The sequence below is a fragment of the Mesocricetus auratus genome, unplaced genomic scaffold, assembly GCF_017639785.1.
Source record: "Mesocricetus auratus isolate SY011 unplaced genomic scaffold, BCM_Maur_2.0 Super-Scaffold_4256, whole genome shotgun sequence".
Classification (NCBI taxonomy): domain Eukaryota; kingdom Metazoa; phylum Chordata; class Mammalia; order Rodentia; family Cricetidae; genus Mesocricetus; species Mesocricetus auratus.
In genome coordinates, this window is record NW_024429182.1 from 39599158 (window position 1) to 39624375 (window position 25218).

Consider the following 25218-nt stretch of genomic DNA (forward strand, 5'->3'; position numbering starts at 1 on the left):
TTAAGAAAAGTAAATGGTAGAGTATCACCTCTAGTGCCTTGTTTGCGATTGTGTCTACACAACTGTTGGAAGCCTGTGTTTGTGGGGCTACAGTCAGAGCCAGCCGAGGAGCCCGAGGTTCCTGCCTGAGAGGGGGAGTGTGGGTGAGAGAAAAGATAGCTAAAGGGATTAGGAATCCCCGACACAGATACAGGATATCTGTCAGGAGGGCCATTCAGTCCATACTAAATGCTCCCTTAGTTTATTCTTTAATGATCTTATCTGTTCAGCCAACTGTGAGGACAATATGGCAGAAGACATCTACTATCATGTACAAAGGGCAAAGAGATTTACTTCTCCTAATCCTCCAGGTATTTGTTAGCCATATGTGCCAACCAACATTCAGGGTCAAGAATATGTTCACCTGGGCCCAAGCCTATTGTTGTTTAGATAAGAGACATCCACCACCAAGGCCAAAACATCCTGTAGCTGCCAAACTAATATCTTATGAACAATGAGACAGAACTTGTGGCAAGATGGAATGGACTCCTTTTCATGGGTCCTGAAACCCAGCATACTCTGAGAGGGAGATAAATTCGGCTTTTTTTCCATGTTCCTGTTGGCAGAGCCTTGGTTTTCTATGTGCCAGACTACACCATGAGTAGATGACAGTTGAAAAACCAGAACCAGTCACAACTGTAACAAGACTCAGCAAGTGGAGAGAGAGTACTAGAGAAAGACTTGTGAAATATATAATTCTGGGGATTGAATGAGTTTCTATTAGAAACCAAAATGTATATAGATATTACGCTGTTTCAAACATAGTCATGTTTGTGTCACTCTGTGAGTTTGGAATGCTATTAACTATTGACAAAAAGATACTGCATGGCTCATTGGCATATATGAAAAGTAAGCATGAGTAGATCTTGCCAGGGTACAACCTCGACTCAGGTTCAGGTCCTGAGGTGGGGAAAGGGCATTGGCAGAAGGAAAACTTCTAACTACCAAGTGGGTTGAACTCAAGTCACCCCAAATAGCTCAGGCTGTCTTTATTTATACTTAAAGTTTTCCTCATCAGGGTTACATGAACAGCTTTATTAATGGCTTCTATTTCTTTTCTTTTTAAAATGTAAATTAGAAACAATCTTATTTTACATATCAATCCCAGTTTCCTCTTCCTCCCATCCTCCCATGTCCCCTACCAATCCCCCATCCCATCACTCTTCTGCTTCCCAGGGAGGGTGAAGTCTTCCATGAGGGAAACATCAAAGTCTGTCACATCATTTTGAGCAGGGCCTAGGCTCTCTCTTGTATGTCTAGGCTGAGAGAATATCTCTCTATGTGGAGTGGGCTCCCAAACTCCATTTGTGTGCTATCGACCAATACTGATTCATTATCTGAGGCCTCATAGATTAACCAGATCTCCAAATTGACATCCATATTCAGGCGGTCTGGAATAGTCATGTTATCATTTCCCAGCTATCAGTCTTGGGTCCATGAGTTCCCCCTTGTTCAGGTCAGCTGTTTTTATGGGTTTCCCCAGCCTGGTCTTGACCCTTTTGCTCATCCCTCCTCCCTCTCTACAACTGGATTCCAGAAGTTTGGCTCAGTGCTTAACTGTGCTTCTTTGCTTCTGCTTCCATTAGCTACTGGATGAAGGCCCTCGGATGGCATATAATGGCTTCTATTTTTGACTTTAAAACACATAACAATTCAAAGAATACATTGTGATTTTTATGAAATATCCCATTGTTCCCCTTAATGCTTTCCCAAATGCAGCTACAAATACCCTACATAACCTTATTCTAGACATAGTTCATCATTTTTTTGCAGGCTTAACTAAGTATGGAGCCTGTCATCATTCTGCTCTTGTGGCACTTAAGTCCGTGGGCAGCTACTTGTGCTTACAAAGTTAAAAAGTAATAGACATGGGTACAATGCTTTAAGGTCAACAACATCAAATCCAGACAATTCTTTACTTTCTGCAAGATATGCTTTTCTACAGTTCCATTTTCTGCAAGAGGGTTCCATGTCTCAACCTTTCTGTAAAAAGCAGACCTTGATAGAGCACTCTTTTGCCATCTCACTATACCATACTTCTTCCACCAATATAAGTTCCTGTGCATGGTAAAAATAGATCTATCTGTCCCCCATTTTGCATTATATTATTTCCTCTTGGAGTTTACAATATCCTACCAGTGATTCTATGCTTGGTTTTCAGGGAACCTCCTTCAACAGTTTCCACTATTTGTATTCCTGAGGCTTTCCTCTTTTCTGTATATAAGTGCCTTACTATGAAATATGGTTGATGTTTCACGTGTTATTTTCTCATATGTATTTCACTGTCTATTGAGTCAGAAAAGTTCCCTGCTGTAGTTACTAATCAGATAAGAGATTTTGAGAAGCATTTGCTCCCTTTTGAATCTTAAGTAAAAATATTTGAGAAAGAACAGAATTTCCAAGATAATTAAAACTATTGCTTATGTGACTGACAAAGTAAAACTAAAAGCCATCCAAAGGATCACCAATATAATGAGAGAAAAGAGCTTGGAGAGGCACACATTTTGCAAATTCCTGTGCTGCCCTGTGGACTACTGGTCTTTGCCAAGTAAGAGTCTGCTTTCACAGGTACCTTGCCCTCAAGAAACCTGTTGGGTAGGTAGTCATATGCTGATATGAGACTAGGTTACATGGCTCCCATCAAGACATCACTAAATTGCCAACCCAAGAAACAGGTAGGATGGAGAAGGTGATTGGACACTTCAAAGTTCTATTCGATGTATCAAGAGACTAAAACTCATGCAAACATGCAACTTACTAAAGGTTTTAAGAAGAAACATTTTATGTAGTGAATTGAGAATAAGTTCATTTTTTCATAATTGCAGTTAGCTACTTAGATGTTGTTTTGAAACTTCACACAGAATTGAAATAAGACATTGAGTTTTGATTTTCCTCCTCTTTTCAAATGTGTGTATATTTGTCTTTCATAGATAGTAGAAAAATAGTATATAATGCAAATCTCTGACTGAGATACGTAAAACCAACCACACATTCAAGATTTCCTTTGGAAAAAAGGCATGATGGTTTCCAACACGTGATGATAGCTTTAGCTGTGATGATGCAGTAGGTAGGGTGATAGTGAGGTATTAAACAGGCAGGCCAGAAGGAAGCCTAGAATTCTACATCCTCTGTAACAGGGATGCAATGAACTCTTCTGAACCCAGATCCTGTGGGCACTTCTCCAGTTTGCCTCTGCCAGTGTCTGATGTTCATTGATTCTGGCAGCAGCTTTGTTCTATGATTATCATAACTAATCCTCAGCTTGGTGTCCTTTTGATATACCTGTAATGCTATCCTTATGCCCCCTCACTTTCTGAAAAATAAACAATGAAATTTGGAGACTAGTCAAATTTTGGCTTCCAATAAGAAGGGCATGGCTGAGAAAACAGAAGATTCCTTTCCCAGTTTGAGTTTCTTTATTTGAAATCCCAGGGACTGTAATTCCTACTTTATTCAGTTTCACACAACAAGAGAGCTGGTAGAAGAAGACATTTAGCACCCTGCTGAGTAATTAGTAAAATGTTTGCAAAGCATTCTTAGCGTCTGCTTCCTTGTCCCTACTCTTACTTTCTCATATTAATTTAGGAGGTGGTTGTTGTGTGCTCTCATCTCTTGATTAATCCTTTGTCTTTAATTTGCCCAGACTTTGGCCTGTACATTGACATAAATTCCTCTCCGCTGACTCCCAGTGCTTCTGCACTGCCTTGATGCCAGTATCCTCAGGTCTGAGGGAATAACGAAGGCATGAATGTCCTTGTCTCATAGTTAGTCTCTCTTCCTTGCATGGTTAGTCTCAAAGACTCTCTTGTTCTATGTTATCCACAAAAGATATAATCTCCTTTGTGAATTAATACTGAATAAATACAGGTTAGCAATATGTTTATAGACACCACAGTGAACAAAAATAGCATTGGTTCAGCTCAACCTCATTTTGCTTCTTTCTTCAAGTGTCAGGTGGACTTGTTAACTTAGAGATACTGGCAAATATGTAAAAGACAGGGCAGCATTTCTCATGGTCAAAACAACAATGAGACCAATTCTAACAAAACTTGTATTACATTCTTTTAAAAATAGACTTCTAGCCACACAGTAAGACATAGTCCATTTTGGTGGTAGGGAACACTCGCTAGTTTTATGCTACACAGCAATGCAACAATACGATGAACACATTTTTCCACCACAGCCTTAAGAATTCTGTTTTGTCATTGAAGTTGATAACATTTTATTTCTCTGTATGAAGAAATGAAGTTGTAGGCTAAAAATTGTTTTCTGTTTAATTGGAAAATTCAAGCACACTTCTGGTTAGCCGTGTGAATGTATACAACAATAATAATAATCCTTTCTCACTAATGTTTCTATCCAGCTTTCCACTTAATTCTCTTAACATCTGTAGATTCTAGAAAAACATCTTCTAATACTTCCATTCCCCAAGATAAACATTAGCTAGATGAGAGCAGGACTTCCTCAGTAAACTTGGATTTTTTTTAAATGTGAAAAAAAGAGATACAAGAATTTGTTATCTAAAAAATGTGATATTCTTAATCATTTTAAGGGAAAATGGTGCTAAGAAATATGTTGTAATGTTTGGATATGGTGGCACTCACAAGGACTTCAAGCACTTTAGAGGTAGAATCAGGAGGATATTAGATTTAAGGTCAGATTAAGCTGCATAGGGAGATACTCTTAGAAAATCAAAGATAGAGCAAAAGAAAAAGAAAGACTAGAATGCAGGAAGGAAGAATTGGAGGAAGGGAGAGTAGGGAAGGAACTATGAAAGAATAATTGGGTACATGTTCATTTTTAGGGTTTCTCTAAGCATGTTTACTATTTATTTATTTCTACTGATATAATTTCAGAGTTAAATTTATTCATAAAATATTTAAAAGATTAGAAATATTAACAAATTAATTCTCTATTGTCTAATAGCAGTTCATTCTCAATGTAAGACTAAAAAACTTACCTTATTTTTCTGATAAAATAGAAACCTTTCATTACATTCTAGCATGTGGAGTAGGCAAAAGCCAGATGATAAAAGAAACAAAATACAATGGTTGCCTCTAAATGAGAAAGTAGATCATCTTAGAATATTGTGGTCTCAATATGTAAAATGGAGAGTCAATGATAATTAAAATGGGATTCAAAAGTCAAAGCCAAAAATGATCTTAGATAATTCTCCAGACAGGAAAAGAGTCACAGAGAAAATAAAATAAAACAAAAGCAATGTATGTTTCTTCAAAGAAGCAACCAGAATTAATGAAGCAAGAATGGTGGGATTCCAGCTCAGTGTAGTAGGAACAAAGAGCTCAGAGCCAGTTTCTTTTTCTGTGCAAAGTGACAGGTGTTTGAGAGGTGGGGAGGAAGGTAGGTGACTAAGAATGAGGACACTCTGATAAATAGGTGGGGAAATAGGCAGCGACTGTGTTTTTAGATTTACACAGATATACATGACACCACTTAAGATGGACTCAGGAACATCTTTATGAGCTTTAGGAGGCTAGGAAAAAAGAATCATGTCCATCTCATCAGAACAAGACTGAAGAAGGGACTATGTTAAGAACTGATACCATGTAAACAACCAACCTGGAGGCAGTCTGAGTTGGGAGAGAGGGAGAGAACTGAGATTTCGATGATAGATACGATACTGTTTTAGCTTGACAGAGTTCTCTGAATGTCTAGAAGGATGAGAAGTCAGTGCATAAGGTTTTTGGGGTATTTCTGATCAAGTACAGAGAGGACATTCTGATAAAAATGAAATATAAACTTTTATCTGTTCACGTAGGAAGTCAGCTCTCAATTCTTCCCATGAGCACTTTCTGATTTGCCTCATATTTGCAGACTTAGTGATGGAGGCTTTTACACTTGAAGGCACCAGATCTTGCATAGCGCAATTTCATGTTTCCTCCAAATGAAATTAAATAGAATGGAAAGTATTAAAAACAACCCGTTTATACTAGAACAAACTAAGCCTCCTCCTCTGCGATGTCTACTTTCAGGTTGGCAAATTAATCAAAGAAGCTGCAGGGAAAAGCAATCTGAAGAGGGTCACACTGGAGCTTGGGGGAAAGAGCCCCTGCATTGTGTTTGCAGATGCTGACTGTGAGTACAAGTCCCTTGCTAGCATCTCACCTTCTTCCTCCTGATGCTTGATGATGTCATACAGCCACCTGGAGTCTCAAATGTGACTTTGCTTCAAAGTAAAAAGAAATTAACTAAAGTCTGTGGTGATTCTGGAATGATTTTAAAGTGTTCCTGTGGTATATAGTTGACAAGTACAGAGAGATTTTTGTCCTGGGTTGGAGTAGATTGCTACTTCCAAGTAGCAATCTGAGATAGTATAAATGGCCTTAATCTAGACTATATGATATGGTTTTGATAATTGCATAACTTTAATTGTATTGAGGACATAAGATACCTGAAACATTTGGGACCAAAGTAGCTTGGTTGTCAGCATGTTCCTACTTTTCCTGTCTTCACTCTGGATCTTTCACCTGGAAAGGGCCAGAAGAAAATTGAAACTGTTAAATCATTTCTCTCTTTTTCCATTTTAAGGGTAGTTAAGTTTATTGTTTTGATGTGTCCTTATTAACAACGATCCAGATCATTCTTATTTTATGAAATCCTCATGTTACTTCCTAAACAGTAATGATCTAGTAGGAAGGTATGGGGAATAATTCCTTTAACCAGTCTTTAGTGACTCAGACTTAAAATGAAACTATAAACAAAGGGTCAACAGAATTCACTGTTGTCACTATTGGGGTCTTTACTGGAAATATTAAAACTTACTACTTGGTTACGAAGATTCCTAGTTTGTTACTTTGGAAACTCTCCTCACTACACTTTCAACAACTGCTGTTAGCTCACTGATATACATGCAAGTTCTACAATCATAAACTGAGTATCCTCATTTTAAAATTAAAATACACACACACACACACCTATGTCTTTTTGTTTAGAATCAACAATATTCTAACACAAAATTCAAGGCATATTGGACCACCTAAACTAAGAGTTTAGTTTGCTTCTATTATTTAGGCTTTCGTTAGATATTGGAACTGTTTTTCCTGGATTAAGGATGGAAGGGCGAATTGCTATGATGTAGTGAGTTTTCATTGTTTGGGTGTCATTTTCAGAAAGATAACTTTTTTTTTCTATTGAGCAAAATAGTAATGTTTTAAAATTATTAAAGGCAATAGATAATTCAGGTTTATCTTGTCAGCTAATTAAAAACCTGACACCTAAAAGAAATATAATTTCTTGAAGAATTATAAAATGGAAGTAGATATAAAATAATTTGCAATGATACTTGATCTTCTAATCAAATCTATGTTCTTCAGAAAGTCATAATAGACACCGCCTTTTCAGAGCTCTCTTGTTATTATCTCCATGTTAATTTGTTACCTGGCTTCCAAGCAGTAGAATATATTGAGTCTGTGTCTCATCAGATGGTTGATCATTTTTTTCTATCACCATATTTCACCGTAGAAATATATATATACATATGTGTGTGTATGTGTGAATACATATCCTTTAGAAAATCTTCCATCTTATGTTCCTTCTTTCCTGTGAATGCTTCCTTTGCAGTGGACAGTGCCATTGAGTTTGCACACCAGGGGGTGTTCTGCCACCAGGGACAGGTTTGCGTGGCAGCATCCAGGCTTTTTGTTGAGGAGTCAATTTATGATGAGTTTGTGAAAAGGAGTGTTGAGAGGGCTAAGAAGTACGTTCTTGGAAATCCTCTGAACTCAGAAATAAATCAAGGTCCTCAGGTGAGTAAATGTTAAGCAAGAACTTTGGATGTCAAAACTAATCTTTTCATGTCTAATTTCAGTTGAGTAAGATTAATTTCTAATTCATGCTCATTGGTAGCTGATATTGTTTTGATCTGGTGTTTTAATTAAAATGCAGTGACATCATTCTGTTTTGTTTTCCCTATCTAGAACCTTTGTAGGAGTCATGGTGGAAATTAAGCATGAAAAGAAGGTCTGAGGAGATGGATCAACACATAAAAACATTTGTCACACAACCCTAAAGACCAGAGTTCTGATTCTAACACTCACATAAAAGTAGGATTGAGTAGGAATCCATTTGTAGTCCCAGTGTTAAAAAGGGTCAGCCGGCTAGTAAGACTGGACCCACGAGTTCAGTGATAGAGCCCTCCACAGTAGAAAAACTTGAAAACCATTGAGGACCACACTCAGTGTCAACATTTGGCATCCAAACACATGTATGTATATGTAATGCAATTATATACACTTTTCCCACATGCAGTTGCTCACACCTGTACATGCATTTGCTGCTACCTATGCTCACGTACATGAAAACCCACCCACATACATACCACACTCATGTAGACATACCAAAAATAAGGAAAATTTAAAAATGCTATCATTTCTTGCAGTCTTTCATTGGTAAATTCTATGTGCAATTTTTATTCTGGATGTTTGTATGCATATCTGTAAATTCTCCCTTGTAATCAATCCTTTATCTCAACTGACATTCTATAATCGTAAGCACTCCCTAACTCTCTGCAGGGTCCTCAGTTTCTCCGATGTAATGATATCGTGTTTGGGAAGGTCTTGGATTCTGGGTCAGATAAGCTTCTCCTTTTAATTATCAAAAGCCAGGCATTCCCTGAGGACTCTAGGTTTCTTCTTTGTAGTTACATCCACTGCAAATATGAATGTCTTTGTTTCTCATCTAAAATTAACCTTTTGCTTTTGCACAGCTTTTGTTCATGGTTCATTGTTCAAGTCCTTGGACCTTTTAAGCTCACTCCTCCCTCTGTATCCCACAATAGAGGACATTGACCATATCTGGAGACAGATTAAATTGTCACAACAAGGTGAAAGGGATCTACTCACATCTATGAGCAGAGGAATGAATGCTGCTGAGCACCAGTAGTGAACAGGGCAACCTCAAAACAATGATCTTACTGCCCCCAAGTGCCAGTAGAACTGTTCCTGAGAGCAGTGCATTAGGGACTGGACACTGACCTTGGAGTTGTTTGCTATTTTTTCATATTAACTATTATATACTGTTTCTCCTGTTGAATTGGAACAAAGCCTTATTCTTGAGTTATTTAATAAGTGTAACTTAAATTCAGTTAAGAAATTGAGTACATTACTACCATACCTTAAGAGAGAAGCCAGGCAAAGCCGTAAAACCCAAAGAGGACATGGTCACTATTTTCTCTGGACAGATTTAGCTTGGAAGAAGGTCCTGGAATTTTCTACTTGGCATAAGCATACAAGTAGAAAATCTTTAGGACAAAAAGAAAACGATATAAGGTAACTGTCAAGTGAGGGCATTATAGTGTTGTTTAGTAGTTTTGCATTTTTTATCATTGAGTTCAGAGATTATTTAGTATTTGGTGATTTTCATCATATTTAGTAATTTTCACATTTCTATTTGTGAGTCTCATAGTTCAGAAAAATGTATAATTCTGAATGGTCTTGTTGTTATTGTTTCCCATTCTAAGTCTCTATACATAAACATAAAACATGTCTATCATTAGATATATTAATGAGAATATAGAAGACATAGAGAGCAGATGAATGGAAGACAAATAAATGCTAGACTTGTGACACAGTGTTACATACTTGAAAGACAGTAAAGAAAAGGAGGAGCCATTGGTATCTGTAATACATACTACTAAACAAGGGCCAATAAATGTCTTTACTGGAAAGAAGTCAATATCCTCAAAAAGTACATTTCGATATTTTATAACTTTTAAGAAGAATACAATAACATAGACTTTAAATATTGAATCATATAAATTGAGAGCACACAATCCCATTTTCTACCCGATTATCACAGGGATCCACTCTGTGAGTTCATAGCTGATTGTGGCAGGTAGTACTGAGTAAGTAGAAAAGACAGTCATGCTGTGAATTTGGCCAACAAAAGGGGTAAGTCCCAAGCATCTCAATGTCCTCTCCTCTCTTTAATGAGAAAGAGCTCATGCAGGGCAGTGGTGGTACAATCCCAGCTCTTGGCAGGCAGAGGGAGGCGGGGTTTGAGAATAGCCTGGTCTACAAGAGCTATTTCCAGGAAGGGATCCAAAAGGCTACACAGAGAAACCCTGTCTCAAACCTCCCCTCACCCCTGCCCCCAAAATGAAAGAGCCTAAAGTAAGAGACATTGAGTAGTATCTTACCCACTGTTGATTGAGTCACCAAGTCTTTTTAAACAGATTTTGGGAATACATACTGTATCACAACCAAAGATGTATGGTGACACCAAATGTCCTATATATCTGTATAGGAAATATAATTTCCACAATTTTGGGAGGTCTTCTTTTTTATGATTACCAATGAACTGTATTTGAGTTTCCCAGAAGTTATAATAGGTATGTTACTTATTTATATAGGGGTAGTTAATTTATAAAGATTTTTCTTTTACTTCACTATACACATACATAGGTATATATGTAGATATACTTGAAATGATCAGTATTTTCATTTGAAAAAGAAATTTGACCTTTCCTCAACTCAGTTTCCTTGCCTATAATGAGAACATAGTAATATCAGTCCCAGGGATTTGCCACACACTGAAATGAGACATACTGTGTGTTACACTGACACATCTAGCACCACACTGATTTTGTTGTATATTTATAGATGTCTACTAAATTAAAAAAAAACCTTTATGCCTTTATGCATGGTAACCATGTTCTCTTCTTAGAAGCAATTAGTTTTTTCTTTAATTTAAAATATTTGAGAATTTGATGTGAATACATTTCTATTACTCCCTCGTCTCCTCCCCATTGCCTCCCTTCTTCTACTCAAATTAATGTCACTTTCTTTAATTATTACTACACACATATCTACATATTGTGCATAAACATATTCTGCCAAGTGAATTTGGTGTGGTTTACGGTCTAGGACTGGATAACGTGTCAGAGTATTTTTCTGTCAAAATTGATTCGCTATGTCATCAGCTATTAATTTCCTATAGTTCCTCCTCTGGTGCAATTTTCTCCATCATGTCTGAAACATAAATCTTTTCAATAAAAACCAGGAGTCAAATATTGGGGTAAAAACCAGAAGGATCAGAGAAGCAGCAGAGCAGCACAGTCACTTCCTGCCTCCTTTTTCCTCTGACAAAAAGAGCCAAGATCCTGTCTCCACCCCATCTCATCACTTCATGTCTCCTCTATGTACAATCCTTCAGACTTCTAAGGTTAATTAGTGGCTAGCTCTGTCCTCTGACTCCAATCAAGATTTATTTGTCAGAACACAAACAAAATATTACTACACAACTCATTGTTTGTTGCTTTCATCATTGTTTGGGTCTTGTTTAGGTGGACATATTGTTGAGACTTCATGGGTATAGCTTCCCTGTTGTATATAGCCAACACTCTCTCACAGCAGACATGCTAATTCTCTTATAAACTCATAAATATTCTTGCTCCTATTTAGCACGGTGAAGGGGTTGTATTGTAGACTTATCAGTTGAATTAATACATTTTAATATTTATTCTAAATTGCCTTGTTTGACTATGGTTTTCAAATATGGGCTTTCCACAGGTAATGCTGTGTTTCTTCAAATTATCTGATTTTCAGCACATCACCTCTAAGAAATAAGAGAATTTGTGTATTCAAAAAACTAAAGTGTATATTTGAGACCATTACAACATCATGACCCATCCAATTTCCTAGATTTGTCCATGAAAACATAAAAGCCTCTGATACACACAAGAATTATTGAGTGGGCTTATAAGATGATCTGAAACATAACTGAACAAACCATGATGAACATGTCCCTATGTTTTGCCAAATTTTCTTCCATTAGACTTATGTTTTAACATTTTGTCCTTTGGTCTTTTCTGTATATTTAACTCACCTGCTCATTTAGTTCTTTTATCATGGGATCCATGAAGCATATTTTAACTGTATTATGATATCCAAGATGCTTACTGCAAGAGCCATTGTCAGTATTAAAGCATTTGAATGTAAATATGTTCTATTCCATTTGAATACATTGCTCTTATAATGTTCCCAGCAAACAAATACCTTCTGACTCTTCTTTTAGTAAATATTCAAGGACTGGATTGCCACCAACTCTGTTCTCTGGTAAAAGACAGTGAAACACTTTAATTTGGGAAATAAACTTGAAACAAGAACTAATAAACAGTGAGTTTTGAGGATATGGTCTAGTTAATTTTAAGAACAAGGGAGACGCTTGGGACCAGCCATCCAGGGAGTCTCCAGTCAACCAGACATTGAGGAAGCAGGAAAACAGGACATGCAATATAAAAGAAGATAAAAAAAACAGAGACAAAATGTAGATGAAGAGAAACAGTTTAATATAAGTGCAAAGAACTAGTGGGATAAGCCTGAGCATTCATAACTAATAATAAGTCTCCATGTCATGGTTTGGGTGCTGGGGGCTAAGGAAAGTCAGTTACAATTATATAATAGGCTAGAAATGTAGATATTTTCTTTGGGAATATCCCTTTGAGTTATGACCATAGAAGATTTTATAGCAACATGGTACCATATACATTGTCAAAGTTTCTAAAATTACAACTGATTGTAGCTAGCATTTGCAGTACCTGTATGTTGAAACTGAGATTACCTGCAGTTAGAAAGCATGCCATGGAATCACTTCTGATCCTCACAAGTTTGAGGAGATTAGGAGAGTCCAAGAATATTAATAACACCATTTTTATAAGTGATGACAAGCAACACTTTCAATTTAAATACTTTTAAGGGTTTTCTCCTAAAAATTCATGAGAAAGAAACATACTGAAGAATGAGATGAATACCTGTTACCTATTTTGAAACAGATTTAATATGAATATCCTGGCATTTTTAAACCCTCATTTGCAATGTTTTATCATTACTATGGCTCTTTTCTTGTGATTTCTTTCAACTAGATTGACAAGGAACAGCATGATAAAGTACTTGAACTCATTGAGAGTGGGAAGAAAGAAGGAGCCAAATTGGAGTTAGGTGGTGGACGCTGGGGGAACAAGGGATTCTTTGTCCAGCCCACCGTGTTCTCCAATGTTACTGATGAGATGCGCATTGCCAAAGAGGAGGTAATGGTTCATGAGGTTCTGTTTCTGGGCCTGCCATACTCTTCTGTGTGTATCCTATTTGTCCCTCCTTAAACTCTCAGCTCCTTGAGTAGCATTCCCCTAAAATTCTTGTTGATACAGTCTAAAGTAAGTTGTGATCAAGACTGACCAGTGATGAATGCAGTGGGCTACAAACAATTTATATCAAACACAGAACAAATTCCACAGCTACTTCTATAGGTGCTTCATTTACAGCTTTAGAGGAATGGGAAAAGACTCTGTCATTTGTAAAAACATAAACAAATGGGCACTCCATTGTGTTACATAGGCCAGCACTGAACAATTTACACTGAAAGATCTGTCATAAAAAAGAACACAAAAGAGTCAGACTCACAGAGACAGAGTGGACTGTCTTTGTAAGGTAAGTGAAAGTGAGTTCTGGGGGTGCCATCAAGTAGCATCAATAAAGATGGTACCAGTATTCAGTGTATAATTAAGAGAAAGCAGTTTGTGATAAAAATGATAGCTAGTATACTTCATGTGTCTGAGGGCTTTTGCTATATGCAGAGATATAAGCATTTGCCTTAAACAATGAAAGTGTCAGTTACTACAAGAAGATACAGTGACTCAAAGGCCCTGAATCATAATTTAAGTATCCAGTATATCTATACACATGTCCCTGATATGGAAGAGGATCTGAGAAGTTGTTTTCTTTACCTCCATAATATAAACAAAGAAAGAGAAAAGGGAACTACCAGCTTTGCCAGGAGAGGAAATAAACACAAGGAACAGAAATAAAAATCAAATGTATTTGGATAATCCACCATACTTAGGTTATCTGCATTGATTCACTCCTCAACTGCATTTCAATTGCTACACTTATTGGCCTATTCTTCTTTGACCATACCTATCATTCTAACAGATTTTGGTTAACTTGTATACAAAGGGTAGTAAAGCAGAAAATAATCTTCATTCAAGAAAGCATTTATTGGGCTCCTGTAATATACTCATTGAAATGCCCAGAGCCCACACTGTGTGGACAAAGTTGTTGCTACTCTGAGCAAACCCACCATAGTCCTGTTCCTGCTGCTTTCCATTTACAGTTTTCATGCTGTTTTTTTCTCTGTTATGGGATCATGGTAGAAATTAGAACCCTAGGGTCTGCCCCAAACTTCAGGTAGTAGCCACTAACTGCCTCAAACTCAAATTGACTTGGAACCAGAAAACCATTTGAGAATTGAGAGTTTTTGACACCCCATGTTCCCATTTCCCAGGAAATTGTACTAACACTCAGAAAGCCCTTTAATTTTATTTTGATAAACACCTTACCAAAAATTCAGCAGTTTTGTATCTATGTGAAAACCCAGTTGTTTCCTATTAGATGGGGGTGAGATACAGATTGGGTTTTAGTAACTAGACTCCAGTAGATATAAAAGGCTGGCTCACACTGGATTAGAAAACTTCTGACTCTTGTTCACTACCCTGAGACTCTAGCCATTGCCAGAGACCTAAGATTTTGGTTTCTATAGGTTCTGGAATCAGGCTCCAGTAATAAATTTTTTAGTTTTTACTTTTTGGTAATTCTGTATATTACTGAGTGATTTCTTCTTCAGTCATGCTGCCTTGTGTAGTAACTTGAACAATGAAGAAAACTAGACTTAGAGTTTAAGTTGTTTCCAAGGAAATCATGCATTTAGTGATTTGATGTTCAGTTCATTCATTTAGGGCAGCTCTGTCACAGCATGTAAGACTAGATGCTACCATGAAGACTGGTGTCTGCTCCACAGAGAAAATCACACATGATCAGAACATGTTTCCCTGTTCCCTGGCCATGGTCACCTGTTCTGATCCTTACACATATCTGAAGTGAGAGACAGCACTTTTGTCTATGTAGAATGGATCCCAGGGAAGCATATGTAGTGTATTTAAAACATATGGAGTGTTCACCTGATTTTTTTTGTGTGTGTGTTATTATTCTGTAGATTTTTGGACCAGTGCAACAAATCATGAAGTTCAAATCTCTAGATGATGTGATCAAGAGAGCGAACAATACTACCTATGGCCTAGCAGCAGGAGTCTTCACGAAAGACCTGGATAAAGCCATCACCGTGTCTTCTGCTCTACAGGCTGGGATGGTGTGGTAAGTGCGTCTGAAGTAAGGTGTGCCCTTGCTGTATCACCCACATGGACAGGCTGAGTTGACATCCTCTAGACTTAAATACTCAGAGAAATTATCTGACCTGGTAAAAAATCGTTTTTCTTAAAAAAAAAAACAAATTATCCTTATCTAGCTTTCCAAGTTACTTATGAAGAATAGTGTCCCTTTAATGCCTGTTTGATTTACACAATATATGTATTGTTAGATAATTTCAGGGCACTTGATACTCTACTATAAACAAAGGAGATGAAAGATAAATTCTGTTATAGTCAACTATATATTAGTTAATGTATATTGATACCTTATCTACAGTATACATATTACTGTTACTATCATTTTTCATATTTAAAATCAAACCTATGGTGTTACAATAGCTGACAACATGCTTTACTTGTGAGCTTTATCTTAGTGTGCTTTACACTTTTTAATACAAGACAGGAACTCAGTTCCTCAATCTGGCTTCGAACTCACTCTGTGGTCTACTCCACCCTTGGACTTCTTATATTCGTGCAACATGCTCCTGAGAGGCTGGGATCACCAGTCTACATCTGTAGACATGGTGCTATTCAATTATTTTTAAAATGAATTTATACATACGGGTGTTTTGCTGGCATGTATGTCGGTATACCATGTGAGTTCCTGGTGCATGCAGAAGCCAGAAAAGAGTATGAAACATACTGGAATTGGAGTTGTAAGCCTCGGCATATAGGTACTGGGAACCAAGTTAAGTCCTCTCTAAGAATAGCAAGGCCTATTATCTCTAAACTGTTTCTCCAGCCTTTTCTCGAGCTTCTGACTTAGTCTGTTCTTTGATTTTTGTAACTTAACTTTAATACAAATTCTCAAATTCTCAGGATGTGCCTCTTAAACTGAGACTTGCCCAGCCAGCTCCTTATCATGCACTGTTTCCTCAGCAGCCTTTTTTTCTCTCATAAGGCCTCCTTTCCTTCAATCCTGGCAACAGCATGAACTATTTTCATTCTCTCACCTAGTCCAGTTAAAGAAAATTAGGATTAGGTACTGAAAAGCATCCTAAGGGACACAGCCAGGACATTCTTAACCCTCTTTATTGCTTGAAATATGTTTTCCTCTCACCAAAGTGAGAGTCATCAGCTAGTTACTATTGCCTCAAAGTTGAAATGTGTTTTTTACACTCATCGTTTTCTCTTACTCAATACTACTATTTGCTTTCCCAAACCTTGTTTGGTATAAAAATCAGGAATTTAGTTTGCTGAGAACTTTAGGAACTGATTTAGAAACTGTAGTGGACACTTTAGGAACTTATCAAGACCATACAATGAATAGAAGAGTGAGAGCCATACTCTCTAAAAAGTTCTCAACATTTGTTATAGTTTAGTATGAATTTAGCCAGCTGCACACTAGAATGACAAAATCAAAATGCTTTGAAACATGCCAACATAAAATTATAACTGTATTTTTGAGTATTTCAAATATTGTATTTTCAACCAGGGAATGTGCTTGGTGTTCAAGAATAAGAAACGTGTTCAATGATAAGAAACTAAGTTTCATTCCAGTCTCCATGTAAAGGCAAGATATGGTGGCCTGTGCTTGGAAGTTTATCATTGTGGCCAGAGACAGAAGGATCCTTGGGCTTTAGTGGCTAGGCGCTTTAGCATAACTATTGAGCCTCAGGCTCTATGGATGATGTAGTTCAAAAAGATAGGAGAGCAATTGAAAAAACAGAAAAAAAAGAAAACTTCATCTTTATTTCTTCTCTGGCCTCCTTGTGTCTTCCCTATGCATGCATGGGCACCACACACACATATACATGTATACACACACACACACACACATTAGATGAATGAAAAATTTATATAAACAACCAAATGAGGGATGAGGTTGAGTATCAAAGATCTCAGTCATAAAATACTTATCTGTGATTTACTCCTGGCATAGGTATTTTATTCAATGAAACTTTTAAAACTGCTGTAAATCTTAATATAAAATAGCATTAAACAAAAGAGCTTAAAGCCTGTTTTTTAAGTAGTGGTAATTAACCCCCAAATCTCTTCAAGGAAATAATCAAAGTGCCATCATGTTAGTATAACTAATGATCAGCGTAGATTTTTTCTATGACAAAAGTACTGATAAATTCATTGTTACTAACTAATACACATTCATATTTCTACATTTACAAAGACTGAATCCCATGTACTTTTATAAATCATCTGTCAGAGGTCAACAGCTGCTCTATAAAATATAGAATATTGTTCTCTCTGCTTTAGCATTAAAATACTTGTTCATGGCCTGCAGAACTGCACTCCAGTCAACACTTCCCCATTGCCTTGATTTACTACTTAGCTTCTATTGAGATCTGTCACTTTTTTAAAATGTATTTTCCTTTAGAAACATCTACAAAATATTTCTAAAAGCTAATTATCAGATTGATAAGTGGGCTCAATTCCTGCCACCACTTCTGTTTAAACCATCTCTTGACCAATAATTGAAACAAATGTAATAAGTACTGACACACATAATAATTGCTAAAGGTATGTGAGTTTTGAATGCTAAGTGTATAGACCTCAAGATCACCACAAACTTCATGCATGTAAGGCATTAAATAGCACCATTCAATCCCAACATCAGATATTTCCTTTTGTATATGAATATATATGAATGTATATATATATACATACATATATGTGTGTGTGAATATATATTCAAATTCATAGTTTTGCCTTTTATTTCTAGTAATATATAGATGCTTTCTGAATTCTAATGTATAGTGTTCTTTTAATTTTCATGATCATAATAGATTGAAACAAAGGAGTTCTTAAGGAGATTTCTGAATTTTTAAATTTTCTGCTTAGAAATTATGAGAAGACTTAAGAATTATCTATAGTAGCCACATCTTCTTTTTTTTAGGGTGAACTGCTATTTAATTCTTCCTTCCCAGTGCCCCTTTGGTGGATTCAAGATGTCTGGAAATGGGAGAGAACTGTAAGTTAAATTTTATATTAAAATAAGCACATATTTTTGTTATAAGGATTGCCACTCCCAGGAAACTGTTTTATTTTCACTGCTTTGGGGATAAAGTATTTTTAGTACCAAATAGTTTTTTAAATGTTGGAAATACTTCCTAAGTGTAGCAAAGCAATAACAGATGGAATATACTTTATTAAACACCTACTACCCATATGTGGCCATTCTAAGTACTCCTCCTTGGTCACTAAATTGCTACCTGTTTTTAGGATTGCCTATGGTATATGTGCATAGAAGCTAGATGGGAAACAGTCTAGGAAAGCAGGTTAAGGGTAAACTGGTGATATTGAGATGCTTGTAAATTAATACACTCTAAATATTTGAATACACTTCTTAAATAAATTATAGTTGCCTTATTTCAAACTGATATGCTTCTGGTGAAGTCTACCTAATACTATGATGCATCTGTTAAATAATGTTTGTTGCAAAACATTCCCAGAGAATTATTGACGCCTTCCAAGAGTTATGAGTTATTTTCAAAGGCAGAAAAGTATTATTAACAAATCTGGAAACAGGGTTCTCAAAGAACCCCCAGAAGAGAACTCAGATGAATTTGTATTCTCTTGATTGTATTTGTCAAGTCTGTTTAGCAAATGTTTCCCTGAATCTTCATTAAGTTCATTTCTTGGCACTGGGGATGAAGCAGACATAGCTTAATGTCATATTGCTTTATTCTTTGTGTGGACTATCATGAGAATCAAGACTGTCATGTGAAGGCTTACTAGAGCTCCTCCATATCTGCTCAATTAGAATTAACATTTGATGAAGGTCCCATGGGATTTGTATACAGAAGACTTAGAAGTTAGAGATAACAATGTATAGATTTTTCTTAGCTAAGGAAAAATGTAAGGGGATAGATACTCTAATGGTCTGTGTTAAAACAACATAGGACATCCTTGATGTGACAATGCATTTAGAACTCTTCTGAGAGTGCCCAGTGCCTTAGCAACCCTAAATACAATGTGAAGCAACTTGGTCAAAATTATGAGCTAATAATTTGTCTGCCTCTTAAATATGAACTACTTATTGAAACAATACATTTAATGGACTTCAGACAGCTGGATGAAGCCCTTTAATTGTGTAGAAAAGCATGTTTTTGAGGTTTTCAAGAACTAGCTTCAGAAATTCAAATTATTCACAAAATCAGTAAAAGGGGATTATTGATGACTGGTTGTAAAGCATAAGACATCATCTATGTCTACATACACAAGTGATTCAGGAGCAGGACTGGTAGAGAATTACAAAGTCCAACTACTTGGTAAACCTGTGTGTGTGTGTGTGTATATAGGTTTGATGATCCTGGGAACAGTCCTGTATACTTGCAATATGATCTTCTTATCCAAACAATGCAGAAGAGAAGTGAGGGCAGTCCTTCTAAATTAAGTTATCTACAAGGTGGAAAGAGATCATGATTCCCAAAATTGGTCTCAGGTAGAACCCTAATAGCTTACGGTGGTATCCACAGATGGACTCAATTCAACTTCAGGTCACTTGGGCTTGATTTGAAAAAAAATTATTAACTGTATAATAGGATATTGAGCAACAGAGAAAACCAACATCTGCTAAAATTTGAAAATCCTGAATCAGGTCAATCTTAAGTTTCTTTCCTTCTTAAAAGGCTAAACAAGCAACCAGAAAACAAAACAAAACAAAAGAAACAAAGAAAAATACCACCTACAAAGATTAGGTGTTTGTTTGGGCCACAATCAAATTTCCTGTTAAAACTACAGTTTCAGAATGGGATCTTGGTCATTTTCTAACCTCTCACCACTCCTGTGTGGTGAATGCAGGCTCTAATGCAGTTGGTGGTTTGTTCTGTTGCTCTTCAGTCATTGTATAGTGCAATGGGAACTACACTTCCCTATTTATTGGTTCAACAAATTATAATCAGATTGAATTATGTACTAGTTGGTCATATGAACAAATAAAATAATGTAAATAATGGATGTCTTCCCTGGAAATAAGCCAAGTACGTAATTACTTAAAATAAAAGACATTTTAGAATATTACTCTCCACTGGGGAGTTTATAATTGGTCATAAAGCTTATGGTAACCTAGCACCTATATAAATTACTATGTATTCAATAAATATTTTACATTGCCCCTACTCAGGTAAGCAAGAAAAACCTTGCACCAAATTATGACGGATATATTTGACTTACACTGCAGTGTGCAAACATGCTCATAGGCTATTTTTCTTCCCTGTCTAGGGGTGAGCATGGTGTTTATGAATACACTGAACTCAAGACAGTTGCCATGAAAATATCTCAGAAGAACTCTTAAAGAAGTCACCAGAGAGAAGAGAAACCCTTCAGCAAGGACTACACATCTCCTAGTCACCCCTATAGTGTTTTCCTTTAACTCTTCTATTGATTTCATAAACATAAGTGACTCATCAGTATTGATGACACATATAAAAAACTTGTAGCTTAATATGAAAGAATCATTAGTCTTATAAAATGTGACCCCATTTCATACCCAAGAATAAAAGGTGCATGCTCTCTCTTGTGGTTTTATTTTGCTTGTAAAAATAAAGCCTCTCTGAAGGTTAGAGAAAGGAGCCTGCCACTAGCTAACCATACAAGTCTGGAGGTCTGTAGAAACAGACAGAGATAGCTGGGGAGAAACAATATAACCAGGGAGAAACAGGAACTCATTCTCTTGTCTGCTGAGATGCTAAGGAGGTTTCTGACTCTGAGCTTTTATTATTTAGAACAACTAAGAACTCCATGTACATTTTGGAGCCCAATGTGGGGCTCGAACCCATGACCATCAGATTGAAAAGTACAAGTTCTCTGTGACTCTGTCATGCATGTTCAGGTGCTTTCCATTGTAGAATATTTAGAATATTTACCTGGTAAGGAAGACCAGTTGTGACTTAAGCTTTGTCCTTCAGTGACTCCTTGAATCACTCGATCTGCACAATGACTGCAGAGTAGAGTGATCTGTTCCCTATGGTTTTCCCTTCTGAGTGTTGTGAAATGTTTTCTAGAATGCCATACCTGCTTGTCAAATGAAATGCCTAGCTGGAATTAGAATGTGAAGCTTAATAAAGGTAATCTTACAGGATTTTGTTCAATTTGAGTTTTTAAAATATATATTTATTCCTTGAAAATTTCATATACATGTACAAATATTTTCTTTCCTATGACTCCTCCCTGATCTGCATCCATGTACATCCTTCTCCAAATTTCATGCACATTTAAATTGATTATGACCCACTGAACCCAGTTAATGTTGGCCCACATGCACATGAGTGTGGAGCCATTCACTGGGCATGGTCAGTCTACCAGGAAGGAGACATATCTCTGGAGAAAACTCACTTTCCTTCCCCCAGCAGCCATCAACTGCTAAAAACTACTTGGGAATGTGACTTTTTATGTTCGTGCATACATGCTGTAATGTTGGCTGGGTTTTCCTTGTCCAGGTCTTGTGTAGTTAACTACAACCACCATGATGAGTTCATGAGTACAATGAACCCGTCATGTCCAGAGGCACTGTTTTGTAGTAGTCTTTGCTGAACTCTAGTCTTAAGATATTTCTACCTCTCTTCTATGATGTTCCCTGGACGTTGGGGAGAGGAATGATAATAAGGAAGTTCCATTATTGATGATAATTCCACAGATATTTATTCTCTACATTTAAGCCCATGTGAAAAAGCAACTTCTCTAGAGAGGACTGAGACATGTAATAATCTATGTGCAAAGATGTAAGTCTTCAGACGAAGTCTGATGCTCTATCCTTCACACAAATGCACATAGCACCTTCTGTTATTTTGAAAAAAGCAAAAACAGCAGGAAAGACACTTCTAAGGCAGTATCAGTTTGACTCCTTAACTTGTGATGAAGAAGGTTTGGAGGAAGATTTGATGAAGGCATCCCACTTAGGACTAGGAGTTTCAAAGTCTCTCACTCTCTGTCTATTACTAGCTGTCGATCTCTGGGTATTTTTCCCACCTGTTGCAGGGAGCAGTTCCTTTGATGAAGGCTGAGCAAGGCACTGAGCTATGAGTATAGCAGAATTTTTTGACCATGTTTATAATAATGTATTGAATTCATTATCTGGTATTTCATCAAATTTGCTTTTGTTTGGGGCATTGTTATGTGACTGATAATTTTTTGAGAAAAATAAAAACCTGTCTTACCTGTATTTTGGCGTTACCTATATTTTGCATTGGTATCCGCTCATCCAGGGTTAGGTCATTGTTTGAATTTTTGCTGTTATTTTAATTTGGGATGTCTCCATTCTTTCAGTGGAGGTGTTTGCAGTGTTCAGGAGAGACTAGATTGTGAGAGAGTTATATTGGTGTCTTCCTCTGTTACCATGATGTCCCAGGCAGCAGGCTCTTGCTGTCATTTACTTCCATGGGTTGAGTATTGTCTTCAGCAAAAGTCACTATCTATCTCTTAACCTACTGTGCTTCAGAGAGGAGCAGGTGGTGACCCAACAGCTACTTTTATGTGCTGAGTGTTTTAATGAGTAAAAGAGCCCTGATAGCACTGTGGATAGCTTACAATACTGACAATGTTAGATTTTCCGAGTTTGAGTGGAAAGGAAAAGAAAAAGGAGTAAGCAATCAAGGTAAGACCTGTTAGTATTAGTTTGGTAGGTGGAAAGTATAGGAGACAGAGACATGTAGGAGTGGAAATAATAGAGGCCAAGGAAAAAGAGAGGGTGAATATATTGACATTTTGGGTAACAGTATACTAAAAAGAAGGGGTAAGATACATACGTAGGTATCATAAACAAAGTTCATCTCTATGTAATTTGAATTCTCATACGTCTTAATAATAAAAGTCTGGAGTCAGATATAGGGGAAAATATTGAGAGATCAGAGAGAAGAAGGAGCAAGCCAAAGCCACCTTTACCTCACTAGTTTGCTAGTGGAAAAAAGAGCAAATTCCTGTTTCCTCCTGCATATATTCCTTTCTCTGCCTGTACAGACCTCCAGGCCTCTATGGTTAGCTAGTGCCAAGCTCTACCTTCTGATTTTCAGACTCATTTTATTTGTACAAACAAGCTATCACCACATTTCCTGGCTTTAGCAGATGTGATAGTAAGAGGAAAGGGTAAGGGGTAAGAGAAAGGAAAGAAAAAAGGCAGAGATAGAGAGACAGCAAAAATGAGAGAATGGTGTGAACTGGAGGGAACAGTTTTAGCTTGCTACAACTGATGCTGTAGGGAGGACAGCGAGCTGAGTGAAAAGATAAGACAAAAAAACACTTGACTTTGATATTGTTTCAGTGTCCTTGGCAGGTCTGCTGTGTTATCTCCCAGTCCCAGTACAAGATAGACAGAGTACTGGTTTCTGCAAGTCCTGTTCTTCTCTTGTCAACTCCAGGCTCCTCCTCATGAGTTTTCTGGCAGAGCTACTTCCTGTGTGTGAGCCAGGACAGCTTAGGCCAAGTTTGCAGAATCATACTTTGCATGACCCTGTCTGGCCAGCAGCAAGGGGTGGCTGTGTGATGCCTAAAGCAAGGGTTAGAACTCATGTTTACTTTCCACAGTTTCATGATCCATTGTTAGGATAGTGGTACCTAGTCACTGAAGAGCCCTTCTGTCAAATCCCAAAGGCGTAGCCTTGCAGATTTTGTGGTGTCAGTCTTTCTGATTAGCTTGCCAGGGTCTGTATAATTCAATGTATCTAGTGAAGTTATAGCAATAATGTCAATAGAATTGGGTGGCTGGGACTTTCTAAAATGGATTCTGGGAACAGAGAAACAGTTGATGGAGTGATAGCATATTCCTGTTCTCTTAATTTCTCTAACTATAATCAGCCACTTCTTCCAGTGTGGCGTTTAGGGCAACATTATCAAGAAATGACAACTTGAAATTTTTAATTTTGTTTTATTTAGCATGTAATTTTATTTAATATATATACATATGTGTGTGTGTGTGTGTGTGTGTGTGTGTGTGTGTATGTCCATGGGTGTAAATGAAGGTGCTAAGGCACACATTGAGGTCAGAAAACACCTTGGGAAAATTGATTCTCTCTTTCTACCATGGGGATCTAGCGATCCAAGTCAGTTCTTAAGGCTTGGTGGCAAGCACCATTACCTTCTGAGCCATCTATCATGCCACACTATGAAATTTTAAAATGTAAGTTTGAGTTATAGTGATAAAATACCAATCCCTATAAAGCAGAGCTAAAATGAGTAAATAAAAGTGTTATCAATCATTCTCAGTCCAGCAAATAAACATTATATTTGTCAGAATAAAATTTAAAGTAAGCAGCATGTATTTGAGACAGATCGTATCAACACTTGATAAGCACTTACTGAATTGCTATGAAGTTCTGGTTATAAGTGTTATGCCATTATAGCACTTCCTACGTGGTTTAATTTAATGGATAGCAAATACACAATGCTTGCACATAAAAAATAAAGTGAGGGAAAACGTAATAGGAATGACACATCTACAATCTTGGGTGTAGCAATGTGTAAAGGGTTATGCATTTGTGGGAAATGAGAGTGAATTAGTGCAGGGAATCTGACTGTGTAGGAAGCTCAAGAGTAAGTTGTGAGAGCACAAAGAGAAAGAGAACATTCCCTGATCCCCAGACCATTCATGGAAATTTATCTGGAGGCATTCTAAACACTGTGTTCTCCTGGAGTTCAAAGTTATACAGGGAAAACTATCTAGGGCTTGGAAAGTTCCATAATATGCTTTGTTTTGGTTCATGATGCCATTTTCTTTGTGCCTCATTTAACACCAATGAAACAGCCATGTTGGAAGGTACTGTTCTTTCAGTGACAGGGAGTGGTCTGAAGATCAAAGGAGGCTCTGAGTTGATGTCCTCTATGTGACACACACAGCCCATGTTCCCATTATGACTTACAACTTACAACGAGGACCTTCTCATTCTGGCTGGATCTCCCACATGGAAAACAAGCTGGGCTCAAGTAAAAATGAGAGAATATTTGAGCATTGGTGTGTTTTCTAAAAAATTCTTATTTCAGTGACTTAAATTTCATGATTAGGAATCTTTAGATGA

General features: G+C 37.0%; 1 protein-coding gene across 1 annotated transcript in view; it reads left to right on the forward strand.

The window, feature by feature from the left end:
• The window catches only part of LOC101835395 (aldehyde dehydrogenase, cytosolic 1), a 36146-nt gene extending 14853 nt beyond the window's left edge, over positions 1-21293 (forward strand). The window contains exons 8-13 of the mRNA XM_040746544.1: positions 6033-6135; positions 7621-7805; positions 12920-13084; positions 15046-15203; positions 18108-18182; positions 20435-21293. Of these exons, the coding sequence (XP_040602478.1) occupies positions 6033-6135; positions 7621-7805; positions 12920-13084; positions 15046-15203; positions 18108-18182; positions 20435-20507 (759 nt within the window). The 3' untranslated portion in view covers positions 20508-21293. The remainder of the gene's footprint in view (positions 1-6032; positions 6136-7620; positions 7806-12919; positions 13085-15045; positions 15204-18107; positions 18183-20434) is intronic.
• Positions 21294-25218: the final 3925 nt, after the last annotated feature.